At 39.9% G+C, this 26273-nt stretch overlaps 1 protein-coding gene across 2 annotated transcripts in view; it reads left to right on the top strand.

The window, feature by feature from the left end:
• Positions 1-24067, top strand: part of RAB31 (RAB31, member RAS oncogene family) — a 63323-nt gene extending 39256 nt beyond the window's left edge. For both annotated transcript variants that reach the window (XM_075084691.1, XM_075084690.1), the window contains exons 4-7: positions 1615-1686; positions 3580-3686; positions 8161-8270; positions 19787-24067. In XM_075084691.1, the coding sequence (XP_074940792.1) occupies positions 1615-1686; positions 3580-3686; positions 8161-8270; positions 19787-19884 (387 nt within the window). In that variant the 3' untranslated portion in view covers positions 19885-24067. The remainder of the gene's footprint in view (positions 1-1614; positions 1687-3579; positions 3687-8160; positions 8271-19786) is intronic.
• Positions 24068-26273: the final 2206 nt, after the last annotated feature.

Raw genomic sequence — 26273 nt, 5'->3', positions numbered from 1 at the left:
CATTAATACCTTGTAATCTAGATTAAAGCCAAATCAGCATGTGTGTAGGGTGTGTTTTTTCCAGGAGTTTACAGACTGGGAGGGGTGTACAGACACCATGAAAAGTCAGATCTACCTTCCACAGTTAAGGTCCCTGATTTCCAGGGTACTTTAACACAACACGCTGGAAGCTTCTGTCATGGTCTGGAAGCCTAAAAATTCTGGAAAGTGTTTATTGCATTAAACATGCAAGTAATAAAGCCACACTCTAAAAGCCCAGAAGGCACGCATCTAATCAACTCCCTCAGGATCTTGGCTGATTCTTTTTCTTCAGACCTTACTTCTTGACTGATTCCTCTTTTTCTCATCCTCCTTCCTGCTGTTTTCTCCTATTAATGAGCTCTTCCACCTGCCTCGCTCCCCAAAACACTTCAGCACTCGACCATCTGTCACCGCTGCTGTGCATCCTCACTGTTCTAAGAGAAAGTATTGACCTTGAGCTGGAGTGTGTGATCTGTGATAAATAGCTTACAAACTGGCAAATGAACCAGTATTACAAATAACTCACTTTATACCTCACGCATGAAGCAGCATGAAGTATGGAGACTGCTAGGTCTAAATGCTCAGTTCGTAATTACAGTTCTGAGAAAAAGATGCATCCAGTAAATCTGCAGAGGTTTGCAATGTAACACATGGATCCATGCACACACACAGGGCAGTGAGACAGATACCTTGTCCTAATAATGCATTTGATTTAGGAGTTGACCTCAGCTACTAGCTGCAGCTTTGCATGAACCTTTGCAGATGACTTTACAAATAAAAATTTGTAAAATGGCTGTGCGAGTACAGTGAGACTAAATGTATTTTCCAAGAAAGATTATTTTTGCTTTGCTTAAGACTAAGTTTAGTTGAATCAGCAGAAAGGCTTTTTGACTTCCTTTCTCCGTGTAATTATAAGCTGAAATTCTAAATCAGCTGCTTAGTCATGGTAAATTATGAAAATTATGCTGTTCATTGGCAAGCTGTTGTTATACTAAACATATTTCCTGCTTGATTTTTTTTCCTTAAAGGATGTTTCCCTTGAAACAAAAAGGTAAAGAGTAACTTAAACTTCAAGAATCCACTTTTTCCAAAATATCTGTCATAGTATAGGGTAACTAAACATGACAGGTGTTCAGAGTTTTCTGACAAGTTAATTTTATCCAAGTGATTTGCAAAGTTTTACAAAAATTGACCCCAAGCTGAATCCAGTCTGTTACAACTACCACGCAGAATATTGCTGTTTGCCAGGGGACGGGATGTATATGCCATCAGGCTAGGCCTCCAAGTGTGGGTGATCTTCATGTCAAAACTTATCCTCAGAGTCCATGCCCTGTAATGGAAAAGATGCATTGAACCAGTAAGTGCTCACGGCATAAATCCAGCAGGATGAAGCACAGCAGGAGATAAGGGAGCTCTGCTTCCTTGGGATTTAAGGAAAATAAGAGATGGACAACTACCAAAGATGTCTGTTCTCTATGGGATCAAAGAAAGCTGGTGGTCCTGCCATGGCAAGTCTTTGTGACCTGACAAAGTGTGATAACTCGGATGTATTAATGATATTTTTGTTGGGGTGTGTGTGTTATGTTTTAACAGTTTCATTCCTTGGCTCCAATGTACTACCGAGGTTCAGCAGCAGCTGTGATAGTTTATGATATCACCAAACAGGTAAAAGACTTCTGTTCGCTTTTCAACTGTGTTAACTCCTCTGCTTGGGCCAGAGTAAAACCCACAGCTGCAGAAGTATTTGTATGTTAATTCCTGTTCACATCAGTGGGGTTCATATGCTTTGGTAGTTTGGGTAGATTTGTATGGAGGAGTCCAACTAAAAACCTAAATCTGAAGTCCGGCTTCTGTGTTGTTTAAACCTTGTCCAGACAAAATGTCAAAGACAGCATTTTGTAGAAGTCTATTTGGCTTTCCTCTGTCTAAGTAGACGGGATGACATCCTGCAACACCCCTTCCCATCAGCACCTATGTTCTCTGTATGGATTGAATTTTTAATACAAAAAGGAGCTAGCTGCTTTATCAACTGAAGAGATGTTGAGTTGTTTGCATATTACTGATTTTAAAACTAATTCTTTTTAACTAAGCATATCATCTCACGTTTGCATTGCGGGGCTCAAGTCTTAACTTTGAAACCAGTAATGAAATAATAAGTCTCTGACCTTTGTCTCATCATTATTCATTTGGAATGAAAATGGCATTTTCAGATCCTAAACCACTCTTGCTCGTTCCTCAGGCAGAGGAGGTCAGGAAGTTCTAGCTGAATCCACTGCTTTTGAAAGAAACCCCGGCTGATAAAGCTCAGTTAGAGGCAGCGTTAATGGGTGGATGGTCATGACAGTTCACTTGCATTTTATTCCTTTCCTGCCAATTGAATTATTTACTACTAGGTCAAGAGGGCTGGATTGATTCTCCAGCGCATTAGTGTAATGATCTGTGGCTGATGATGGTGGCCACTGTTGCACAGCGGTATTCTTCTCCTTTGCTAATTTCCCAAGAAGAGATGAGGAAGAGTGAATCCTGCTAGACTGACACTTAGTTTTAATTTAAATGTCTTACAGTTGATCTTGTAGTGCATTGTAAGAATGGAATTTTGTTTTGGCAGCCTTTTTCTAAGCTTATGTGGAACAGCGCAAGGGGCTAATAAGGAAATATTATAAAGAGGGGAAAATAGGAGAGGAGGGTGAATGTGTATTCCACTTTCTGATGCTTAATATTCAGTGTTGACCATCAGAGCAGAACAGATGTTTTTTCCCAAATGACTGGTAGTGCTCTCCCTTCAGTGATACCGATACAGCCATCGCTGATTTAGACATAGCTCTTATGTGCATTTCTGAAGGGGAAAAAATGATTTATAATATATTTGGGAGCTTACTTTGAGTTTCAGTAGTAATTCCAATGATGCATTATAATTAGAATCTCTAGGAACACAAGTGATTTTAATGCTCTCAGTTCATTAGTGTGAAGAAATAGGAAATTTACTCTTAAAAGGTATGTAGCATCAAAAAGTTACTGAATTTTGTACTTGGAGGGAAAAAAGCAAGTGAATAGTCACCTCTCTCTTTGGTTTTATGAGTAAGTTGAGGTTTACCAGGTCACAGATACAGAAGTGCAGGGCCGAGGGCGTCACTGAAACCTCTTGGATGTTACTGAAAATATGATGGTCGTTGAGATAGTAATCCACCAGGTAGAAGTTGAAATTAGACAAATGAAGCTCACATTAAAAGTGAAGGAAACTAGCTACTAGCCAAACTTAAAATAGCCGTGGTAATTTCTTCATCACTGGAAAATTTAAGATAAATATTTGGTGCTGCTTTGAGTGTGGACAAAGGGAGAAGTGTCCAAGTTCAAGCAAGATTTAATTTGAGGAAGTCTTATGACCTAAAGCTTGAAAAGCAGATTACACAGATACAGTGGTCGTCTTCTGGTCTTGTGATCTATAAAATTATTATTGCATTCATACTGTTAATATTGTCTTCCTCTAACTTTAGAAAAATAAGTAAGTATACCAATGGAGAGTAGGCTGCTAGCTTATTTGTGATTTCTCTGACTTAGGATTCATTTCATACTTTGAAGAAATGGGTGAAAGAACTAAAAGAACATGGTCCTGAAAACATTGTAATGGCCATCGCTGGAAACAAATGTGATCTTTCTGATATCAGGTAAGACATCCATTTTTATTGTTGCTTGGATTGCAGTAACTATATAATTTTCTTCCTTCAGGTAACTAATTTGTTGTTGTTATAATAGTATATCATTTTGGTCAGCTGTCTTGAGTCTTCCCTAACACCAGTGGTCTTTCCAGTGTATAATGTTACCAGCGGCAGCACAACTTGAATTATATACTCCTTTTTTTTAACCTTTCTTTTACTGCCCTTCTGTGTATTTGTACAGTCTAGACCCTTTAGCTGCTAAATCACTGGAATGGAAAGGTATTACTTTTTTTTTCCTCCTTCCATTCATGTTAAAGGTGCAGATGTATTAAGTGATGAGCAAAACCAGCAATGTAAAGCTAGAAGGGTAGGCCTGAGGTAGAATAATGTTATTCACAGAGCAGCTTTGAGAACTTGTACTTTGTGCTTTGCAACAACTGAAACTGTCCCATAATACTGGATGTAGAAGGTATATTTTTGTTGTTTTTAGGACTGTAACCTCAAGTAAAATTTATGTCACCCATGTGAAGCAAAGAATTTCGTGGGTAAAAGAGGGGAGGGTTGAATGTGCCCTCCTGCAGAAGAGCCAAGATGATGCTATTTGGGATGAGAGTGAAGCTACAGTCACTCTTCTGCTTGTTAGCTCTAGTATGGGTTCACATTCTTTCTGGGAAGTGGAAGCACATTCTGCTGTACGGTAGTGATCTTATGTGTCAGTCCATGACACTCTGTTACTTCTTGCGTCAAAGATGAGTATAGACCCCATGGCCGTATATGGTGCTTTCCTTTTAGGACCTCACAGGCTCCCACGATTGTCCAAATATATCCCCCTGTTGTTTTATAACCATTACTTTGGCCCAGGTTCACCAAAGCCCTGAAGCACATGTATAACCTACTTAAGCAATGCAGTACTTCCAAAACCAAACTGTGTTGGGTTTGTTTTGGTTTGGTTTTGTTTGGCAGATTTTTGTCTCCCCCTGCCCCTGTCAGCCATTAACCAACACAAAACTGTGAGTCACTGCTTTCTGTAAGACCTGGACAAGCCCTGATGCTAGAAGACTGCTGGTTTCTGTTGGGCTAAGAATCAGGGGGACAGATAGTATATTGGCATCTCCTACTCGATATTGCGATATGCTTGTCAACATGGTGAAGATGAGTCCTATAATACAAAACCAAAGGTTTCCAAATGTGAGGTAGAAAAAAACAGAGGAAAGGAAAATTATAAAAAATAAATCAAAAAAACAGCACAGACTGGAGTTTTCAGTTCCCCTGAGAGTCACTTTAAATTGAAACTTTTTTCCCAGCAATACAACTACCTGATTAAATCAAGGGTAATAACTTTGGACATTGTGACAAGTGACACTAATAGCAGATGAATTCATAACCAGCCCGCCCCCTGCTTTTGGTAGCATTTGCCATGGCAGCAAGATTTTAAATACTGTTCCACCGGAGCGGAGGCAGGTTAACTCGAGGATGAAAGAAAACCTGCACCACAGAAGTGTTGGGAGAATACTGGGGTTCCTCACAGAGTGACTGTGATCTTCCCACCACATTCTTCTCAAATGCTACCTGTTGTTTACTGATTCCTGATCATCTGTTTCTTTCTGCTATTCAGCAAGTACAGCTCTTCCGTGCACAAAATGTTGTGGTGTTTGCATGGTGCTCATTGTCCTCAGTGATCTAATGTATCTTATTATTTTTTTAATTGTGAACAATTTCGAGTTTGTTTTTTATTTTTTAAAATGCTGTTATGATTTTGACATGCCCCAGCCTTTTCTCTTTCTGAAGTCATTCAGTGATGTCCAGTTAAAGAGATTTTGGTGGACAAATAGAGAGCAGACTATATTGGACATGATATGTTTTCACAGTTCTTCCAGCAATCTGATTGTTTATGCAATACATGCAGCTGTATCTGTTCTCTGGCTGCTTTATGTCTTCAGACTGACTTCAGTAAAAATGATTTTAGGTGAAATGTGTCACCAGTTTATCAGATTGTTTCCAATGAGTAGAAAATACATATGCCTTTGGGCACAGAGAATTAAAAAATAAGATTATGTGAGCACATGGGAGCAAGTTGCTGTCTGATGCATTTTTGGCATCTCTCTTTGGTTTTGAAGAACTACTGGCAGATGTTTTGCTGGGTATTAGAGACAGCTGCTTTTAAGACCTATGTGAATAGAAGCAAAAGAAGACAAGCTGACCAGGTCCAAGTTGATTTGATTCTACCACCTCTGTGACTGTAGGAGAGAATGTAAGGAGGAATGAATGGAAGCAATATGAACTTATTATTTTCCTCTGGGAAAAGACTGCCACTATCTCTCATAATCACTGACTATGTTACCCTCCTCATTTAGTATCTAAAATTTGGTTTTGAGCTGCCAAGATGGATTTGGGACACTCGGGGGTCATGCCGCTTTTCTCAGTGTCGTTAATAGGCAGTTTTTGGCATTTGAAGGAAATTTCTTTTCCACTTCGAAGGAATTTCTACATGTAGACAGGCAATTTTGTTTAGTATAAATCCTCATCTCTGTTATAGTACTGTCAACTCTAGTACTGTTGAGTGTTTGGCATACTTTTAATAGTAATAAACTTTTCCTTCTGACAGGTCATTAAAAAGTAGTTTCAAAGACACAAGCTGAGATTTCAATATTAAGATGTTATAAGTGTCCAAAATATCTTTTGAGCATTATAGAAGTCAGTAGTCATAACAGCAACTAAGAAGTGTTTTCCTCCCTAAAAATATGATGCACCTTCTTAACAAGTTGTGTTCACTGGAAATTGCCAGATCCTTGATTAAGAGAAGTCAGCAGGATTTCCTGCTCAGATCTTCCCTCTGTGCATCCAGGATGTTTTTTTTAATTCAGTAATTATTCAGAAAATCTCAAGGGGGATTAAATCAATAGAATGATTTAGAAAGGATAAAACTAAATAATTGACATCTTTCAGATGAGGTGTTCCTCTAACTTTCCCCATAGCCCTGGAATAACACCTTGTCAGCACTCCACTGATGGTTCTTGCCTTCTTCCCTCTTCACCCCATCTTGCGTATATTCATGTCTCGGTTTAGAGTTCAAGCATTTGTACTTTTTTTTCCTTTTGACAAGGTCACATCTTAGCAATCTTGACGTCCAGATTATGATAACTCTACTTGATGTATGCAGCCTTCTTGGTGTCAATAGCGCTGGACGTCATGATGCTTATTGCCCACGTGCTGTGGACATTTATAGGCTTCCCTTTAGAAACATTATCAGAGAAGGCTAAGAAGTTCTGTGACGCTTCCTTGGAATATTGTCACTTGCTACTGTTTTACCTTTTCCTTGATTCCTGAAGTTTGCTTTCTCAACTAAATTACAGCAAGTTGGAAGTCTTCATTACATAACGGTATGGTCTCAAATTTCTTCCTTTACTGTTGTTTGAATATTATGTTACACAGCTAAGTTCCTTTTTTCTTATCTTCAGGGCCATCTGCAGATGGTGGTACCTTTCATAATAAAGGCCAAGGTGCCATTTCAGAAATAGTAAGGGGAATGCTGCCTTCCCTGTGCCTTCTGCAATAAAAAGACATGTAACACAAAGAAGGAAGTAATGGACTAGGAGTCTCTAGATTGGTACATCGGAGCTGTGGGGTGAAGGAGTTGGTTCAAATTCTGCATGTGCAACAGACAGCTATAAAGCCACACAAAACACACCAGTTGATGTCTTGAACAAATGGAAGAAAAATAGTGCTGGCAGTCTGGTGTTTCAACATGCGCTCCTCTGACCGGGTGCACCTCGGGTGCCTGTTAGCACTTTCAGTCTCTGATTCTGAGCTGTTGCTCAAAAATCAGGAATAGCAGTGGTTACAGACAGCGGTGGACATGGGCAGATTCAGCTTTGCCACCTGGCTCAGGCAGTGTGGGGCTTGCTTTGTGTCTGAAGCAGAGGTCTTTTGCGTGTTGTAAACTACATTTACCAGCTTTTCGCGTATGAAGTGTTGGCTACAAAATTAGGATGTTCTACCAGTGATTTTAAGATGGTGTCACTTTGGTGACATGGCACAGAACGGTGGCCTTCCTCCAGTGAATCTGGCACTCCCAGATTGCTCCTGCCAACGTGCTCGGAGTCAGTGGCTTTCATATTTCTTTCAGAATCTCTTGTTTTCTTGCTGCTTACAAACATTTAGGCCTGTGATGCTGTTAGCGTTTTCTTCCACAACAGTTGTACCCTATCTTGTTTGAACATTTGGTGTGGGCAGTGCTGGTTGCTGCCTGGATCAGCAGGGTTGTATGTCTTTTCTCTAGTGTTTTAAGGCTTTTCTTATTGGAGTCAAGTTTAAAAAACAAATGGGATTGTCAGTTAAATTGTCTTCATTTTTTCAAGGCACAGATTCATCAGCAATTCCAAGAAATCTGCAGATCAATCTGATTAGGCTGTGTGTTTGAGGTCATCGTCTTTTTTTTTCCCCTAAAATTAAATTTAAAAAAAAAAATTTTTTTTTTTTTTAGGGAGGTTCCTATGAAGGATGCCAAAGAATATGCAGAATCTATAGGTGCAATTGTTGTTGAAACCAGTGCAAAGAATGCTGTTAACATTGAAGAACTTTTTCAAGGAATAAGTAAGTAAATGTGCTCGCTCTCTATTTATTTACTTATTTGTGATTGTTTGGAGGTCTTCTGAAAATAGCTGTCTGTTTCAGGTCTAAAAACTTCTTTCCCAAGGACATCAAGAAATCCACTGGGCCAGTAGTATGGCTGCTGTTTATGCAGATGTAAACTAATAATAACTTTGAATACACCATAGCAAAACATAGTAGATAGTAGATATGGGGTAAGCCTGTTCCTTCTAAATCAATATATAAATCGTGACCTGGGTCACATCAACTGTTTCAGACCAAGCCTGCTGTAGAGGCAATACTGTTGATCTTATCATCATGTTGATAGAAACTTAAACATTGAGAAATGTGCCTGGAGTGCTATGATAAGCAGAAAATAGTCGTTGCAGTGGAATCCGCTTTAAAAAAAACCCATATTTTCTCTCCAGGTCTTTTAAACAAGATGAGACTAACATTCGTCATGAGGAGAAGGAAAAAAGTCTTGTTCAGTTTGCCTTCTAGGTGTTCCAGTTTTGGTCTCTGATTACAAGTGGGAAAAAAATTGGGGGCTGGAAGGGACCTCAGGAGACCTTCAGTCCCACTTCGTGCTCAAAGCGGACTTAATAGTGAATTCAGACCAGGTTGCTCGGGCCATTGTCTGGCTGGGCCCAAGAGCAGAGGTCCCACAACCTTTCTTGGGCAGCCAGGCCCAGTGTTTAAATAGTCCTCACAGTGGCATCCCCCTCAGAGTACCAAATCAGAACCTCTCCTGATCAGTTCATGGCCACCATTGCTTGTTGTCCTGGATGCACCTCAATAAAAAGCCTGGCTCTGTCTTCTTAGCATCCTTCGCCATAGGTACTGACAGGCAGCTTTGCAGTCCCCACAAAGCCATCTCATCTCCAGGCTGAACAGGCCCCATTTCCTCAGCCCTTCCTCACAGGGCAAGTGCTCCAGCCCTCTGACTGTCTTGGTAGCCCTCCTCTGAACTTGCACCAGTTTGTCAACATTTTTCTTGTATTGTGGGGCACAAAGCTGGATGCATTACCCAGCTTGTGTTAGACCCTATCTAAAAGAGGCTAACCACTTCACCTGATCTACTGGCTTGGCTTTTGTTGGTGTGACTTAGGGTGCTGTTGGCCATCTTTGCTGCCAGGGTGCGCTGCTTGCTTATGCTCAGCTTACTGCCCTCAGGTCCTTTTTGTCAGAGCTGCTTCCCAGGCAGCCAGTCATCAGCCTGTCTCATAACCAGGGGCCCTTCCTTCCCACAAGCCGGCATTTGTCCTTTGTGAACCACTTGAGGTTCCTGTTGGCCCATTTGTCCCTCCAGCCTAAGGCCCTCTGAACAGCAGCTTTGCCCTCAAGGGTATTGAATGCACCACTGAGTTGGGGATCATCTGAGGGCTGAAGTGGGTGCATGTTTTTTCCTCCTCCAGGCCACTGATGAAAGGTAGTAAGCAAGGTTACTCCACTTGTAACTGGCCTACAGGTACATACATAATGATAACCACTGGCCTTTTAAGTCTGATGATCCAGTCAATTTTTTTCACACAGCTAACCGTGTGCCTATCTAGACTATAACAGCCCAACTTGGATATACCAGGGTGCTGTAGGAGAAAGTATCAAAAGCCTTGCTAAAGTCAAGGTAGATGACATCCAATGCTCTCCCTCAATCACAGATCCATCATACTATCATTTAGGGCAACCAGGTTGGACGGGCATGGTTTATCCTTGGTAAGTTCGTGCTGACTGGTCCCAGTCACCTTCTTCACCTTCATGTGCTCAGAAGTGGCTTCTGAGAGGATTGGCTATATGGTTTCCCAGGAAGCAGAGTATGGCTAACCAGCCTGTAGATCCACGGCTTGTTATTGCCTTTTCTGAAGACAAGTATAACATTCACCTTTCTTCAGTTGTAGCAGACGGCCCTCATTCTCCACAACCTTTCAAAAACAATAGGGATGGTAAAGAATGGCCTTGCAGTGACATCGGCTTGGTCCCTCAGCATTCTCATGCTTGTGTGGGTTGAGATTTCTTAAGAGCTTTATGATTTGATCTTCTTCCACTACTGGTGGTTCCTCCTCTCCCAAAATCATGTTTTGGGGTACAGAGGTCTAGGAGACAGCATGCCCAGAAACTCAACTTTGTTTCCCTTAAGTCTTTATTTTATTTCACATATTCATAATCAGCTCATATTATCTACCACACTTTGCCTGAGATGGGGCCTGCTCAGGTGTTTCCTTTGCTTGCATGGGCTGTGTTTGAAATGGTTAGTGAGAACCGATATTCCTAGAAGACGCTACCTTTATTTTATCTCCTTTAAAAAAGGAGGAATGTGTAACATGGCTGTCTGGAGGAACCAGTTCTTCCTCGTGATAGTTTACTACATTGTCTGCATCTGATGGTTGTGAATGTTCTCGCAGAGGAACTCATCCTTGCCACGTAATTAGATAATTAGTTTCCGTTTTTGATAGGCAATGCTGCAGCTGGCAGCATACGCTGTCCCTAATAATGGTTATAATAGACGAGGAAAATCAACTAAATTAAGTTTAGTATGAACTAGATACCCAGGCAAGTGCACTTAATTCCACAGGCAATTATTTCTATATATAGAAATATTTGGTCTCAGTGGATGTACTCGTGACCTTATCAAGTACTCAGCAGAGAGAAAGGAGAGAATTGGTAGTGTGTGTTTATAGAAATATAATGGAAACCAAGTGAAAAATGCTTAATTAGCAGGAGAATTAATTAATAAGATTGTGACTGCGCAGAGGGTATGGATAACTTCCTGATGTTTTACACCACTTCAGTCGTTGTGCAGTTTCCAAAGAAGTTTGTTTATGCCCAAGTTGCACAGCAGCATTTTTGCCATTTCAGTGTATGAAGTCGCTCTGTAGCCGTGCCTTCTACCCTGTTGACTAATTTTATTTGCCCTAGAAGTCATGCTGCAGCTTTAGTTTTGCTTTCACGCTGCCTGAGAGTTCGTGCCCTTTGTGCTGCTGTAGAAGGGCATGGTGCAGTTCCCCAGCCTCTGAATAGGGAGACAGCAGCTTTTGTTTACCTTGGATCTTGAAGGTAGACTGTATGTATTGCCTATTTTACAGCCTGCATTTGAAAGGATGTTCCAACATGTGTGGACAATTTCTTCATTAAAAACCTTCTTGAAATTGATACCCCAAACTGTAAAGGGTAGACTAGATTTTAATTTAATTAAAATTTTACCTCCTGCTTGCTTATGCTTTTCATTTCCCAGGGGTATTTTAACATAATAATTTTTCCTTCTTAAGGTGTCTATAAACTGTCTCTTTTCCAGGGAAAATGTTGTGAACAGAGTGAAATAGTATAATGGGAAAAAATTACTCAACATAATGATACAAAGAAGGTGGAAAATAAAAGGGGAACTGGGATGTTTTGCTGACAACCAGATAAATCTTGGAAAAATTGTAGAGATTATAGACAGACCACTTCATTTCTAAGGTTATTATATTACACTATTTTTAAAACATTTTTAAAAATTAGTTTCTCTCAGGATTTGAGGATTTGACTGCTTTGAGGGATCTCTTAATAACAGTCTCAACACAAATCCATTGTCCTTAATTCTTCTCAAGAAAATACAAGAAGTGAAAGTCTAGAATCGGTCAAAGTTTCTGATTTTTTGAAGATGGGGCAAATCTGGCAGGAGGGGGATTCTGCAGTCAGTGTACTCAGGTAAATAAGGCTGAAGTGGCAGACTGAGCACAAGAGTCAGTGAAGTTGGTGTCCTCTGTGCTGGAGAGTTTTCACTGAGCTGTGTAACGGGATACAGCTCCTGGCTGTCTGCTGTACCCCTGTGATTTCAGGTGGCAAGCCACTACACTTACCCTGGTTACATTTAGCAGCAGCCGACTGAAGGCTTGCTGTGATTGTAAAACATCATGTGGCTATTTTTTTTCTCTGTAAACAACAAAATAATATTTTCAGTACAGTTGTATATTCCCCACTTGGGCTGAAATTTTCCCAATGTCTTTCTTGAAAGGTTTTTGACATAAAAAGGGCGTAAGTTTTTCATAAGTTCCAGTAGTTCTTTTTTAATAGCTGAGTGTTTATAGGACCAAATGTTAATGATATTTTATTCCCAGCCTTAGAAGAATCATAGGCACAGCAGCTCCTTGTTGCTGGTTTATACTTCAGCAGCAGCAAATATGCCAGGAATGTATTATACGATAGCAGTATAATACAGTATAAAGTTGTGTCTATGCAGGGGGTCATACCAGTTCTGTATTGCCCCTTCATTGTGAGGCTTTAGTCCACTGACCACTGCTTGTACCTGGGAAGGCAGCTTACCCATTAAAACTGGCTGGTTTTCAACGACTAAACAAGCTGCCCCAAGTGTACTGTCATTTAGTAGCAATCACACCCCTGCAATTTTCAGACACCTGATCATTTAACAACTGAAATAAGCCTTAGTTAACTTATTCAAATCTAGTACACGCCCAGCTGTTTCTCTTCAGCGTGTGTATTGCCTGTTACCTTACTGTGAAGGTGCCCCAGATAGGAAAGAGATTATTACATAAAAGCCATCCTCTGTGAATGATAGAGCTGAGACTGTACCTCCCAGGATAATACCAGTCTGCATCAGTAGGTCCAAAGGTAAACAGGCAGTGGGACAAGTAAGCTGCTAAAGAATACTGAGTCAAGTGAAATATGAAATAAACTTGTGCTTAAATAAAAAAGTAAATGACAAGCATGCTTTTTTTTTTTTTTTTTTGAAGTCTGGCAAATGTTGGAGATTGGTGTGCTACCAAAGGGGGCAAGATTGAAGCATTTCAGCATCTTCTGTCAAGGGTGAGAGGGAGGTGAGGAATTATCAGAGTCTCTACAGAAAGTGTGTAAAGAGTTGTTAGCACGCTCGGTCTCACTGATGCTAGTACTATGAGAAGGAGAGACAGGCTGATGTTTAAAAACCCAGATAAGGATGTTCTTCCTAGATGAGGCATCCTAATTAGAGCAGAGAGTTTCTGTCTCGGTATACAACCTTTCATGTGGTAAATGCTCAGTTATAAATGTATGAAGCTATTGATTTCCTGGTGCTCTGCCAGCAGCTCAAATATTTGAATATTTAATGTAACCCAAATACTTGTTTCCTAGAAATACTGGGAGATGAAAAAAAAACAGACCCAACCTCTAGAGTTTACAGTTTAACCAGCTGTATAATGGACAAACTAGAGAGGAATGTGTGAAATGTCTGTCGCTGGAGGGGGGAGGCATCCTTTCCAGTGGACATTTGATGTTTGTGCTGACTCAAATGGACTCAGATGGGTGGAATTGCAGATGGACTATTTTTGAGCTTCGTGGAAGACGGGTTTGGTGTTTTTCATCCTGTTACCTGCTGATGTGTGGATATCTGTGAACTACTGTAAAAAGGTCTATGAAAGACATTTTAAGAAAAGCAAGTTACATTTATGTTGCAAAGCAATTCAACACATGCCATTTTTAAGGCAGCCCAAGTTAATAACTGAATTTTTGTAGGGCATGTTCACCTGCTGTGAAAGGATGGAAGAACATTGCCCAAACCTACAAGTATTTGAGATTATATTCTTTACAGTTTATGCTCCCTGTATTTCTAGGATTAGTTCTTCTCTAAGCTTTTCTAAAACTTCCTGGCCTTTGGACTGCTGTTAGAGTTAAATTTGTGAGGTCCTGGATTTCTCTCCAATCATAGGAGAGCTCTTCAACATAAACTAGTAAATAAATCAAAGCAGCCCAAAGTTAATTACAGCAGGACCTCAGATCAAGGTTGGATCTCTTAGTAATTAAAGTCATTAGAATTCTGTTGTTTACTTTGATGCATGTGAGATTTAAATCTTGGTGGGTTTTTTTCCCTCTGCAGATTTTAATTAAATGGGCAAAACTCACTTGTATTGCTGCTTCCCCAGCAAGAACTTGTGTCAGCAATCTATGCTTTTGCTTTAAAAAAAACCCACTCTTTTTTCTTGCAGGGAGATGCTATTAGCTATGCTATTAGAAATACTCAAATAATTGCAACTTAACTATGTTTAGTTATGGAATATCCTTTATTGTAAGTATATGCTACCTTGCATGGAAACTTCAAACATGAAGTAAACAAGCAGTCGTCTCTGTCAGTTGGGGAAATCCTTCTTTATTCCAAGTATGGGGAAGAAAGAGAAGCTAGAGACTGACTAGTGGGCCAAGCTTTAGAAACCATGTGAGAGATATAGGGAACTTCTAAAATACCAGTGAAACTGGTTTCAAAGGATAAAAGAATTTTGGGGAGATAAGAAGTGTGACTGTTCTAAGTCCTACAGGTACAGGAAGAATCTTGTATGCAAATGCCAGAACTGTTGGATAAGATGTGCCTGCTTCATTCTGCCATATCTTCACAGATGGTTGTGCTCTGTGCTTTATTAATGAGGTTTATAGAGAGCAATGTTTTGCAGCGGCTCACCTTGCTGCGATACAGCCACCAATTTTAGGCTGAGGTTCTGGCCATTGTATAGCTGTTGTGCCACTACTCGAAAAAGTCTGCCTTTTCTCAGGTGAGCCACAGCAGTCCCATCATCAGGCTGCTGCAGCAGCTGTCAGGCCGCTGCTCTCTCTGGAGCTAAGTGAAATGGATTTCACATCCTGCACTAACAAAAATCTCCCCTTCCTTCAGTCCCCTGAAAAAAATTAAGTTGTACATGATTTTCAGACAATGAACAGACGGGACAAAGGCACAGAAAGCCACTGTGCAGTGCTATGATGTCTTGCCTCTTACCATTAGCAGAATTGTTGTAGTTGTGTTACATATTAGGACTGTGCTTCTTTTGGACTTGGACTTAATCATCTGGATATGCCAGCTCAGGTTGATCACATCATATCTGTTTTCTTTTCCATTACACACTGAATGAGTATCTGTTCAGTGCACTGTTGTGTTTGTCCCTTTGTCAGCATGGTAACCAGTTGAGTTTCTTCCTTACGCTCAACTTCAAGGCTATTTTCAGCCTTTCAGGCAGTCTTATACAGGTCAGTAATGAAACCAGTTTAATGTTAAAAAACCAAACAAAACCAAAAAGCCCAACTCCAAGGCTGATTTTTCTGAGCTAGCGGATGTCACAGCTTATAACCAGAGCATTGCGATCAAAAAGGAACAAAGACAGCAGATTTTTATTACTGTGATGATGCATCCTGCTTCCAGCTGCAGCAGAGCAATCCCCATCTGCCTGCCTTCAAGTTCTGCTTGCAGAGGTGTCACCCAGCCCCTGTTGTCTCTCATGCTTCCCTGCTCCATTCTTTTCCTCCCTTCCCATTTTGTTTACCTCTTGTCCCACCCTCGCATTTCCCAATGGCTTTGCCTCTAGCATTCTCAGAACCACAGCTCCCAGAGTGCTGATTAATCTCTTTACATTAACAAGTCTCAGATTCAATAGCAGGAGTAGGGACTCTGCCAGGCCTTGGAGACGACTCTGACCTTCGTCCTGGACTACCTCAGCCCAACTCAAACATGCCAGATAGGAGGAGATGCAATTGATTTAGTGCTTCCCACCTGTTAACCTGGATGGTTCACTTCAGAACCATGACAATTTCCGTAACCCTACATTTGATCAGTCTCTTGTGACACTTATTATTTTACAAACCATGGAGTATTTACTGGACTGAGATCATGGAGGACACCAAGACCTCTGTAGGAATGTGTAGAGGTGCATGTTTACAAACAGTTTTGTTGTACAAAATCTGTGAAACATGGTCTAATCATTATTGAAATGAAACCAAAATATATGATCAGATATTTAATTAATACAAGTGCAAAACCTAATTTTCAAATTTCAATCAATTGACCTCACTCTGTAGAAATATCAGCAGTGGGAACCATGTGGAACTTTATACTGTCTCAAGTAACGGCGTATCCCTAAGTTCCTCATTTCACCAGTTCAGCTGCAGAGTTCTTAGATAAATGTATGTGCGTCTGGTTTTCTCTGTGCGATTGACCGTTTCATCTGGAATCCTAAGATGTGCTGTTGGTGGTCTTTGGCAAGCTGGCTAGTTGTGTCCTGCAAAACGGAGAAAAGACTCTCTTTGTGGTCTAGTTTGTCATCTTTAAGTTAAGCAACAGAAGATTCCAGTCTCTCATGGACCTTTTGAGCTGACTCTGTCTTAACAGAGCAGTCATCATTTTGAAGAGGAATTGCCTTAATGTATTTATTTCTTCAGCAGGAGAACTCCTGGGCTGGATGTCAGGGCACTACTGCTTCTTTCTGACATCAACTGCATGAAAGAAATAGCATAAATTAACAATGCTGTAGGTTATCTAATACAGGGATATTTTTTATCACTTTGGAATAGAGACTATGTATGCCAGTGAGATACACATTTTAAATTAGTATATACTTTCTGAAATTAATTTTGTTTATGACCTCTGTTGATCCTGGCTCAGTACCAACTATATTTGAGTTGGTGTCAGCAATATCGATGCCATATTTGTCAAGAGCTGAATGACCAGATACAATGATCATGGTGCTTTTAGGTAGCAGTAGCGATTGAGCTGGTTTAGAAGAAGGGTGATGCAGGCTTAGCATTTCACTGCTCATCCTTAGTAGTGTTCTGCTGCTTAAACCCTTCTCTGCTACAGTGACTGCTGTGAGACTAGCTGTCAAGGAGGCCCAGGGAGAGACAGTTGGTCAAACAGATTTCTGACTGCATATTTTTATCCACTTCCCCCGACCCTTGGTGAAAAATCTCTCTATTACCTGCTGTGGAGCTGGTTCTCAGGTGTTCAACTGAGTTTTACGCTCCAAGAAAATTACTCCTGTCAACTGCACGTCAGATGGTAAAAGTTGCCTGGGCAGGGATAAGTCTTGTTACTAAACGATTTAACTTGACGGTTTAATAAATCTGGTAATAAGAGAAATAACAAGTGAGAGAAAACTCACCTACTGAAAAAAATACTCTCAACCTTGAAAAACTTTTAGACTGTTTAAAGCTTTATTTGCTTGTATTGAATTCAAGGGGGGTGTCCAAACAGCAGAAAACATGGCTAGTTAATGACAAACAGTACTTAAGATCAAAGGCCAGAATAACTAATCAGCAAGTATTATGTCTAAAGGTTTTTTTCTCTTTATTATTTGTAGTTGTTATCTGTGTGGTTTTTATCGTTTTGAGAAATGAAATAAATCAAGGTGATTCTTAGCGACATATGTTGTGTCCTGGTCTGAACTGGACAAAGTGCTCGCTGACCTTGAAGCCTGCTACGGTTTTGCTCCAAAGATAAGCTTGCCTGCTCTTTGCATACACTTTAAGAGCATTGTAGAAAAGATCTGAAACTCCTCAGAAATATGGAACACTGGATGAAAAACAAATAGAGGTAACATGGTTGTTTAATATGGACTTCTAAAATGAAAGTTAGGCTAGCTTAAACGCTCTCCTCTTCCAAACTTAGTGTTAGAAGAACCAAATGTTTACAAGTATTTGCTTAATGGTATGTAATGTAAATCATGTCTGTAGATTCCAACTTTTTTAGCTGCATTGTGCTCTGAGTGGGATTGATAGGGTTTTAGTTTAGCTGGGATTGAGGTGAAAGCACTTTGGAAATAGTAGGTACGTAATGCAGAAGTTCTCTCCAGGTCTCTACAGTGACAGTGTTACCTTCTTGGAAATCCTCTCACAGATACTATGTTCTTCATGTTCTCTAGAGTTTTAAGAATTAGTGGATTCTCTTTGTCTCCAAACAAAGCCAACAGAACTGATGCATGTAATAACTGTGTCTATAACGACCCATTCTGCTTTTTATTTTACTTTGGAAGGGCACTTACAAATATGAAGTCCAAACATAATGTAAGCAGGGTGTGAAGTTGATATTTTAGTGACCTAAATAGAGCGCAGCATTGTAATGTCAGTGCTTTTACATGCTTCAGCCCTCAAGATACCTCTTTCTAACTCTATTGGACAAAATACAGTATCTTTAGCTTAGTAATGTGAGGAATTTTCCCTCTCTCATTCAGTTGTACAAACACCCAAGACTGCCTGCTTCAAAAGTCACACTTCTGTTGTATAGCATGCGTGTTCAAAACTGATTGACTAAGAGAGGTGAAATTTTGATGGGCTTGACCAAAGGTAATTTAGGGACAAGTTTTACAGATGAAATCAATTCACAGAAAGTAGATTCAACTTCAGAAAAAAGTCCCAGCAAATCACAAGGTAATGAGAAAAAAAGATATGGACAGGCTGGAAGGGGTCCAGAGAAGGGCCACCAAGATGACCAAAGGACTGGGAAGCCTGCCATATGAGGATAGGCTGGGAGAGCTGGGTTTGTTCAACCTTGAGAAAAGGAGGCTTAGAGGGGATCTCATCACCACGTACCAGTACTGAAGGGGTAGCTACAAAGAAGATGGAGACTCCCTTTTTACAAGGAGTCACGTGGAGAGGACAAGGGGGATGGACACAAGTTGCTCTTGGGGAGATTCTGATTGGACACAAGAGGAAAATTTTTCACAGTGGGGACAGTCACCCATTGGAATAATCTCCTCAGGGAAGTGGTTGACTCGGCCACGTTGGACACCTTCAAGAGTCGTCCGGACAGGGTGCTGGGCCATCTTGTCTAGACTGTGCTCTTCCTAGAAAGGTTGGACTAGATGATCCCTGAGGTCCCTTCCAACCTGTGATTCTGTGATATGTTACCATGACCATAAGCTCTCCAAGGTATTGATGGAGAGATCAGTCAGTGGGTTTAATGGAAAAGCCAGGCCCACACCAGAGACAGAGGATAGATTGGACCTGGGAGGATCTTGGTTTTCCATTTATAATATTAATTATTAAGCATATTGTATGTTGTCATGAGTAGGCAGCCAGTTAGACAAAAGATGCAGCAGTACTAAAAGGGCACATAGACGAGGGATTTGGAGCAGTGCCTTCTGCCCTGAGAGAGATCTCTAGCTCTACTGTGATGGCTGAAATTCTTTCAAACACTTAAAATAATCACTCTGTAAGATGATTAAAATGTCAGGAAAGTTTGCAGGGGGTGGTGTTGTTAAGTAATCAAAGCTGTCAACTTGAAAGACATGGGTACCCCTCAAAGGAGGGAGGGATTAAATGAAAAGAACACTTTTTTTCTTTTTTCAAGTATAGGCAGCATGTGTTTACTTAGTGCTTTGTAAAACTCCAGTATACAAGGACTAAATGCCATGCAGATTTAGGGCAGGCAAGATCTTGTTAAACTAGCACCATTCCCATTTAAGTGGAATTAGGAGAAAGCTGAGAATTTTCTCTTTCTTAGTTGTAGGGTGCTCAGTGAGATGACTAATTAAAAAAAATACATGGATAACATAATTTCAGTGTTCTTCATGCATTCTCAATAGCCATATTTCATTTTTTTTTCTTTTTAAGTGTGAAAATCTTCTTCTGTAAGCAGGATGCAAGGAAAAAGATTGAAGGTACACAAGAGGTGGTTGTTTTCTGGTGAAGTTTCACAGATGTAATTCTTTACACACGCTAAATCATCCTAATTGTTATCTGCATGTGTTGTTACTACATCAGGAGAATTGAATTCTCTGTCTCCTCATGTGTTTCAGGTCGGCAAATTCCACCCTTAGATCCTCACGAAAATGGTAACAATGGAGCAATCAAACTTGGAAAGCAGACTTCACAGACGGGTAGGCGGTGCTGCTGACCCAACCTGATCTTTTTAGATTTACTTGAAAAACAGCACCATTTGCTTTTTCACTGAGGAAGGACTTTGTGATCTCAGTGATTTGGCTCCTTATCTTGAAAGCAGCAATTTCAATACTTCCCATGAGCAATAATGCGAGGACCAGAAGCAGAAAGCTTTACTTCAAAGGGATTTTGCAAAACTGAGTTGGAAAATCCTCTCTAATATCCTGTCAAAATTACAATGTCAAAGTACTACGATTCTCTGTTTAAGCCAATGACTGTGTGGGGTTTTTTTATAAGAAGATGATCCTTTTATATAAAATTTTAGATTTGCTCCAAAAACTTCTCTTCTTACATTGTAAAGTGGACTTGGCATGTTTTTAGAGTTTTCTCTGTAATAATAGGGGGGAAAAAACCCATAAAACCTGAATTTTGGATTATAGTTTCTCTGCCATCTTTCTAGCTGGACTCTGCTTAAGTGTTTTTCTAAATCTGTAGCTTCATCTCCTACTTTCAGTACACATCAGCAAGAAATGGTCTGACACTGCTAACTAGAAAAAAAAGTGGATCCAAAGGATGAGCAAGTGCAATTTTTACAGGCTAGAAGTCAAAATCTGTGTCAGGAGGTGCTGTGTATGTGAAAGAAGGAGTTGTCATGACGGAGACTGCTGGACCCCATGCAGTTCCCAGTCTGCTCTGAAAAGAAGTGAAGAGGCAGCCACTGTGCTGGATTGATTCCCTTTCCAGGGCATAGGCTTCATTAATCACTGAAAATGTAAAAAGAATCTAAAATGCCAGCCTACTCTCCACTACTTACCAAGTTTCTTTCAAATCTGTGCCCCAGACCATGGTTGTCTCTGTTTAAAGATGCCACTTCCCTGGTTTCTAAAAGAGAGTGAGTGCCCCACTCCTTCGTAGTCTCACTGCAGTGCTCCAAGGAGTCCTCAAGGCGGAAGAATGGTATTTCTGTTCAAAAACAGCTTAAGAGAGCACAATATAATTTGGAGATAAAGGATGGAATCTAATAAAACAGAGTGTTTCTTTACGATGCAATTCTGTGAATTTGTGGAGTAGTCTCCTCACCCACATGGGGATGCAGTATGGAAGACCCACTGCATGATACCTTTGAAGCTTGATGCACTTGAAAATACATTGTGTAAAAAAAAAAAAATCTAATAGGTGGTTATGAACTAGAAAAAATGTCAAACTATGCATTCTCCACTCCCACCTTTTATGAATGTGTGTGACTGAGATGATAAAATATGAATTTATCTTCATCAATTTCATTGGAATTAGGGTAAGAATGCAGGCTTTGAAACCAAAGCCCAGCCTGCATTCCACAACATTAGTTTGTTCTCTTATTAGGAAAATTAACCTCACTGCGCATTTGTTGGGGGACTTATGAAAAGCCAACAAAAGGGAAAAATATCTTTCCAAAATAAATCATGAACAGGCAGGCTAGAGCTGGGTTTCCGTGTTTATACATTAAAAACAGACCTTATTGCTTGGTTGTGAGATTGCTTTGATAAAATGTCACTAAATATTAGGGCTTGAAACAGAGCCAGCTGAAATCAACAGGAATGTTTCTTTGTCTTCAGAGGGTTTGATGTAGTTATAGGCGGGAAATGTCCCACTGGATTTTTACCTAAGAATCTAAGCTGCATTGGTTTTTCACATCTAATCCATTCCTCAGATGTTTTAGACTCCTTTGAAAGTACTCATACTTGAAAATATGCCCTTAGATAATACATAGACAGCTACCATGAGAAAAGGGTATTTCAGGTAAACTTCCAATTGTCACCTGTGCTGATATATGATCCACATCGCTGCTTCATTGCAGCAACTATTTTACAGATAATCCAGGGTTATTTTAGTGAAAATTCAGCAGTCGTCATTGTTGATAGCTGGGGAGGGAGACAGGCTCCTTTAAGGAATATTTCATCCCATCCTAGTACAAGCAGGTCTGCCATGGGTGCCTGGCTCTTTCAACTGGCTGTGGAGGGCGAGGTTAACCTGGCCTTCAGTGCTAAAGAAACATCAAACTTATAAACATCACATATTCATATAATTTATGGGATCTATGACCCAATGCTGCAAGAGATCTGGTTCTTCCTAAATAAAACTCAGTAAAAGGCTAGACCTGTTACCAACAAAACAGGTCAGATCAAACCCACGTTGTTAAAGGTGTCGTAAATTTTAGTTCAACATATAGTAGCTTTGCATAACTGAGTTTTAAGCTTTCATAAATCTTTGTGGCATATTTCTTTTTTTTTTTTTTAATGTGACATCTCCAAACTTATCAAACCTTAAGTGAGATGTCTGAAAGTTTTGTAAGATAATTCTGTGAGTACCTTGTATACTCTAATTTATGGTAGAACTGGCAATTGATGCTGATCTGTATGGAATAGACTTGAACAACCAGCTCTCGCAGCTGCCATTGAGCTGTATGTGAATCAGAACAGGTTTATGAGTTAGGTATTAAAATAATAAGTTTAAAATTGCAAGTTGTTACAGTGAATCTCTGGCAGATTTTAAAATTCAAATGCTGGCTAAGTAGGCTCAAAGGTATTTTTGCATTTAGTGGGCCAAATCTAAATCACCTTATTCTGCTTTTAGGCAAGAAAAAGATTTAAATGAATAAGGATTCTGATTGTGTAAGTTCTTGAGATCTGGGTTACGGTGAGCTTCAGCAGGAAACTCTGAAGTCACAGGTGAAAAAACAACAGGCTACTGTGCTGTGCAGAGCAGCTCACATTTTTCTGGAAGACAGGGCTCGCCTTCGACGATGATGTTGCCTCTGCTGTTTGTCAAAGCTAAAGTGCAGCTTTAACCTGCCTCTTCAAATGAGGGAATGGTTGGATTTAAAAATTTTGATTTTCAAATGTAAAATTCATGATTACTGCTTCCTTTTGTTGCCTGTGTTGCTTGGAAAGTACCACCACCCTTCATAAAGAGCCACAAAAATGAAATACAAAAAACCCCAAACTTGGAATAAAAAGTTTCAGCAGCAGCCAAAACTCCTCTTAGTAGTTAACGGCTGGTGGAAAGCTGAATTACTGTACAGGAGCACCTGACTCTGTAGCTGTTCTGCTCTAATAGTAATAATAACAATAAAGCTGCAGTTCTAGGTTGGCCAGCTGGTGCTGGATTTGTCTGAGACTGGTTTTCTCAAGAGAGCTCGCAGCAGGACTGAAGTGCGGTTCCAAGGATGTTTGGCGGAGCTTGTTTGCACCGTGACTCAAGACTGTGACTGTCCGGTTGTGGGTGACTTGATTTTCTGGCTTGTCATGAACTAGTTTAAAAACAAGATTATGAAGGAACTAGTTTTCATATATGCTCTGCATATATGTGTGTATATAAGTACAGTTTTATATTGTTATGCTGACGTGTAGTGTTTTTTCACTATGTCTGGTTCTCATATACTGCACATTGTATTCTGTAAGTACATTTTTTTTTTGTTAATGGTCATTTCACCCGTATGAACTTGAAGTTGCGGATCAAAGGTAGCAAGAAGATGGAGATACACATAGGTACAATTGTTGACTTGCCATTCTTATGCATGAAAATGGTATATTAAAGAAAAAGTATGGCTTGCGGACTGAGAAATCGAAAAAAGGCCATTATTATCCAAGAATTGGGACTCAGGAGTAATAAAGTTACGCTCAAAAAAAACCCAAAAAACCACCCCAAAACACACAAAGCAAAACAAAAACGCCAAAATTGGTTATTTTTGTTCATGGTACAGGAGTCTCTCTGAAGTGCTACAGTGTAACATGGGTTTGTATCAATACCTAGAAAAGTTACCTATCATCCCTCATCTTCACTAATCCTTCATGGCACGTGGTAATAAGTGCTACTAGATAGATGATACATGCAAGCACTCTGACTATAATCAGACCTTTTCAGTACAGTGATGATATATTTTACTATCCTACCCTCAATTATTTAAATCAGTCAGTGATAAATTGTAAGTTTAAAATCACCTTCTAAGTACTTGTCCTCTGTTTTGTTTATATAAGGGCTTTGACTGGGCTGGACCCACTCGCTTCATGTATGGGATGCTGCAATCCGTTAATACTTTTCCTTCTGTTTTACATATTAATTGTATAATACCTAATAATATTTTTTGCCCTAAAATGTAGTTTTTGTGTTTTATTTAACCTACAACAATTAACGCTAATAAATGTTTTAAATACCTCTGATTTGGGGATGTCTCTGGTTTCAATAAAGCAGAACCAAATAGGGCCCATTTTTCACATCACTTGCTCTTGAAAAAGGGCTGTCTGCAGTCTGGATTCATTACCTGGGATTTAAATGCTGCTTGAAACGTGGGTGGCTGGCCGTGTAGCAGAAACTGAATGCATTCCTGGGGGATTCTGCAGTGCTGGTGAACTTTCAAAAACCAGAAAAATATATCTGAAAATCTCTTTGCTAAGTTACTTGGTTTATCCATTAGAAGAGAGGTACCTCAGTGGCCAGTATCAGCTTGGAAATTTAGAATAGTAGCTGTCAGTAGAAAGTGAGCTTACAGCCACTTGCTTTGAATAGCAACCATGACTACTTATGGCTCATAAGACACTTTCTCTTTCGTGTGTGTTTATTTTGGTGGTACATTTAATTTTCTTCCCTACTTTACATCCCTTCAACTTGTCTTCAGGAGTCAAGAATTAACACACCCTTAAGAAGTATGTAGTATTTCATACCTCTTAGTGCTATTGTTTCAACTTTAAACTCACCAGAAGTATTTTTGCACTGTCTGGTTCGTATTTTCAAAGTTGTTACCACAACTATGAGGACTATGAATAAACGGTTGGGGATTTTTTTAAAGAAAAACAGGTTTTTGGAGTAAGGCTTTTGTAACTACCATGATAAATTCCACGCACAGCAGTACCCAACAAGCACAGTAACTCAAATAACAGCACAGAACACCATTTCTCTGTGTAAGGAGAAACCAGTATTTCAAAGGGTATTACTTACATTGTGAGTTTCATTACTGCTTGAAGATTCCTGACAGAATCTGTTCCCTGCTTTAAAGCATTTTTAATCACATTGAAAAAATTATATATCTTATCGCCAGCTATGCGTAAATAAAAATGAACCCAAGTACATGACCATAAACTGTGAAAGGTGATGCACTTAATTCAAGGAAAGCCTAATTAAGCCCCTTTTAATGATTATCAGTGTGTTGGAAAATCAGAAGCCAAAGCTGTTTTTCCTTCCAGTATGGAAAGACAGTCGTGCCCCTCAACGGATCGGTCCTTGCATTGTCCATGGGATGTTTTACATGGCTTGGAAGCATGTTCCTGTAGCTCTTTAGGTTAGTTTAGAGTTGAATTTAGCAATGAGAGGGGAGCTGATACAATTGGCTGGAAAATAAACCTCCTCTGCTTTCCTTTTGATGAGTGAAGGCTGTGTCTCAGGGTACTTAAGGAAAAGTATTTGACATTTTAGCCTTCAGAATCTTCACCACAGTGGCTTCAGTCTTTCTGCAGAGAGCAACAAAGGACACCCTGCTGTGATCTCCTGAGCACTGTTGTGAAATCAGAACAGCCAGGCTGATGAAATAGACTGCATATCTACTTCATACCTCCACCCCCTCACCAATCTGTAAAAGTGTTTAGGCTACTACCAGGTTTGTGAAATGCCTCTCTTCCATGGAAGGAAAACAGTAAGCTGCAGGATTTTCTTCTTTTTTTTTTCTTTTTTTTTTCCTCCTCAATATTGTTTTACACAAATTTACATAGTAATTTTCTTAAAAGCATTAAAACACTTATGGGAGGGTAGAGCAGCTAAAAGTATTTGTACAAAATGCCTCTGTTAATTGGTGCAGGTCACTCCCTAAGGACACAGTGTCAACGATAGGATGCATTCATGTGTAATGGGGTTCTTGACCATTAATAAGATCTGCTTTTGATTACATCCATTTTTTAACAGCTGGACTAGTGCTAAATCCATTGCTTGATATAAATGTGCTCTTACTGTCCAAAAGTAAGACTCTTCACTAGAAACTGTAAAATCAATGGTTGACCGCATTTAGCAGGTTAAGATGAGAAGGAATAAGTAAATAGCATAATGTAGCATAATACAGCCCTTTTCATGTCTGAGAAATTGATTTCAGATGGGTTTCTTCTCTCTTGATTAAGCTCGGTAAGAAGACTCCTAAGTGCAAAGTGCCTGTATTTTTACACCTCTGATACTACCAAGTGGGTCTTGGTGCAGATTAGTTTGCATTATCGCTTATCATTGCTGTGTATTTTGTAGGTATATGAGGACAGGCTCATGATACTAGCATTCATAATCACTGTGTTTTCAACAGTTATGGTGTAGAAGTGCTACTGAAATTGTTTTGTAACACAGTTGTTGGGAGAACTTGAAGATAGTACACGGGCAGAACTGAAAGTGTAAGAG

Source organism: Phalacrocorax aristotelis, chromosome 2 (assembly GCF_949628215.1).
Source record: "Phalacrocorax aristotelis chromosome 2, bGulAri2.1, whole genome shotgun sequence".
In the NCBI taxonomy this organism is placed as follows: domain Eukaryota; kingdom Metazoa; phylum Chordata; class Aves; order Suliformes; family Phalacrocoracidae; genus Phalacrocorax; species Phalacrocorax aristotelis.
Note: the sequence above shows the minus strand (reverse complement) of the source record. Positions and strands in the feature narration are given on the sequence as shown.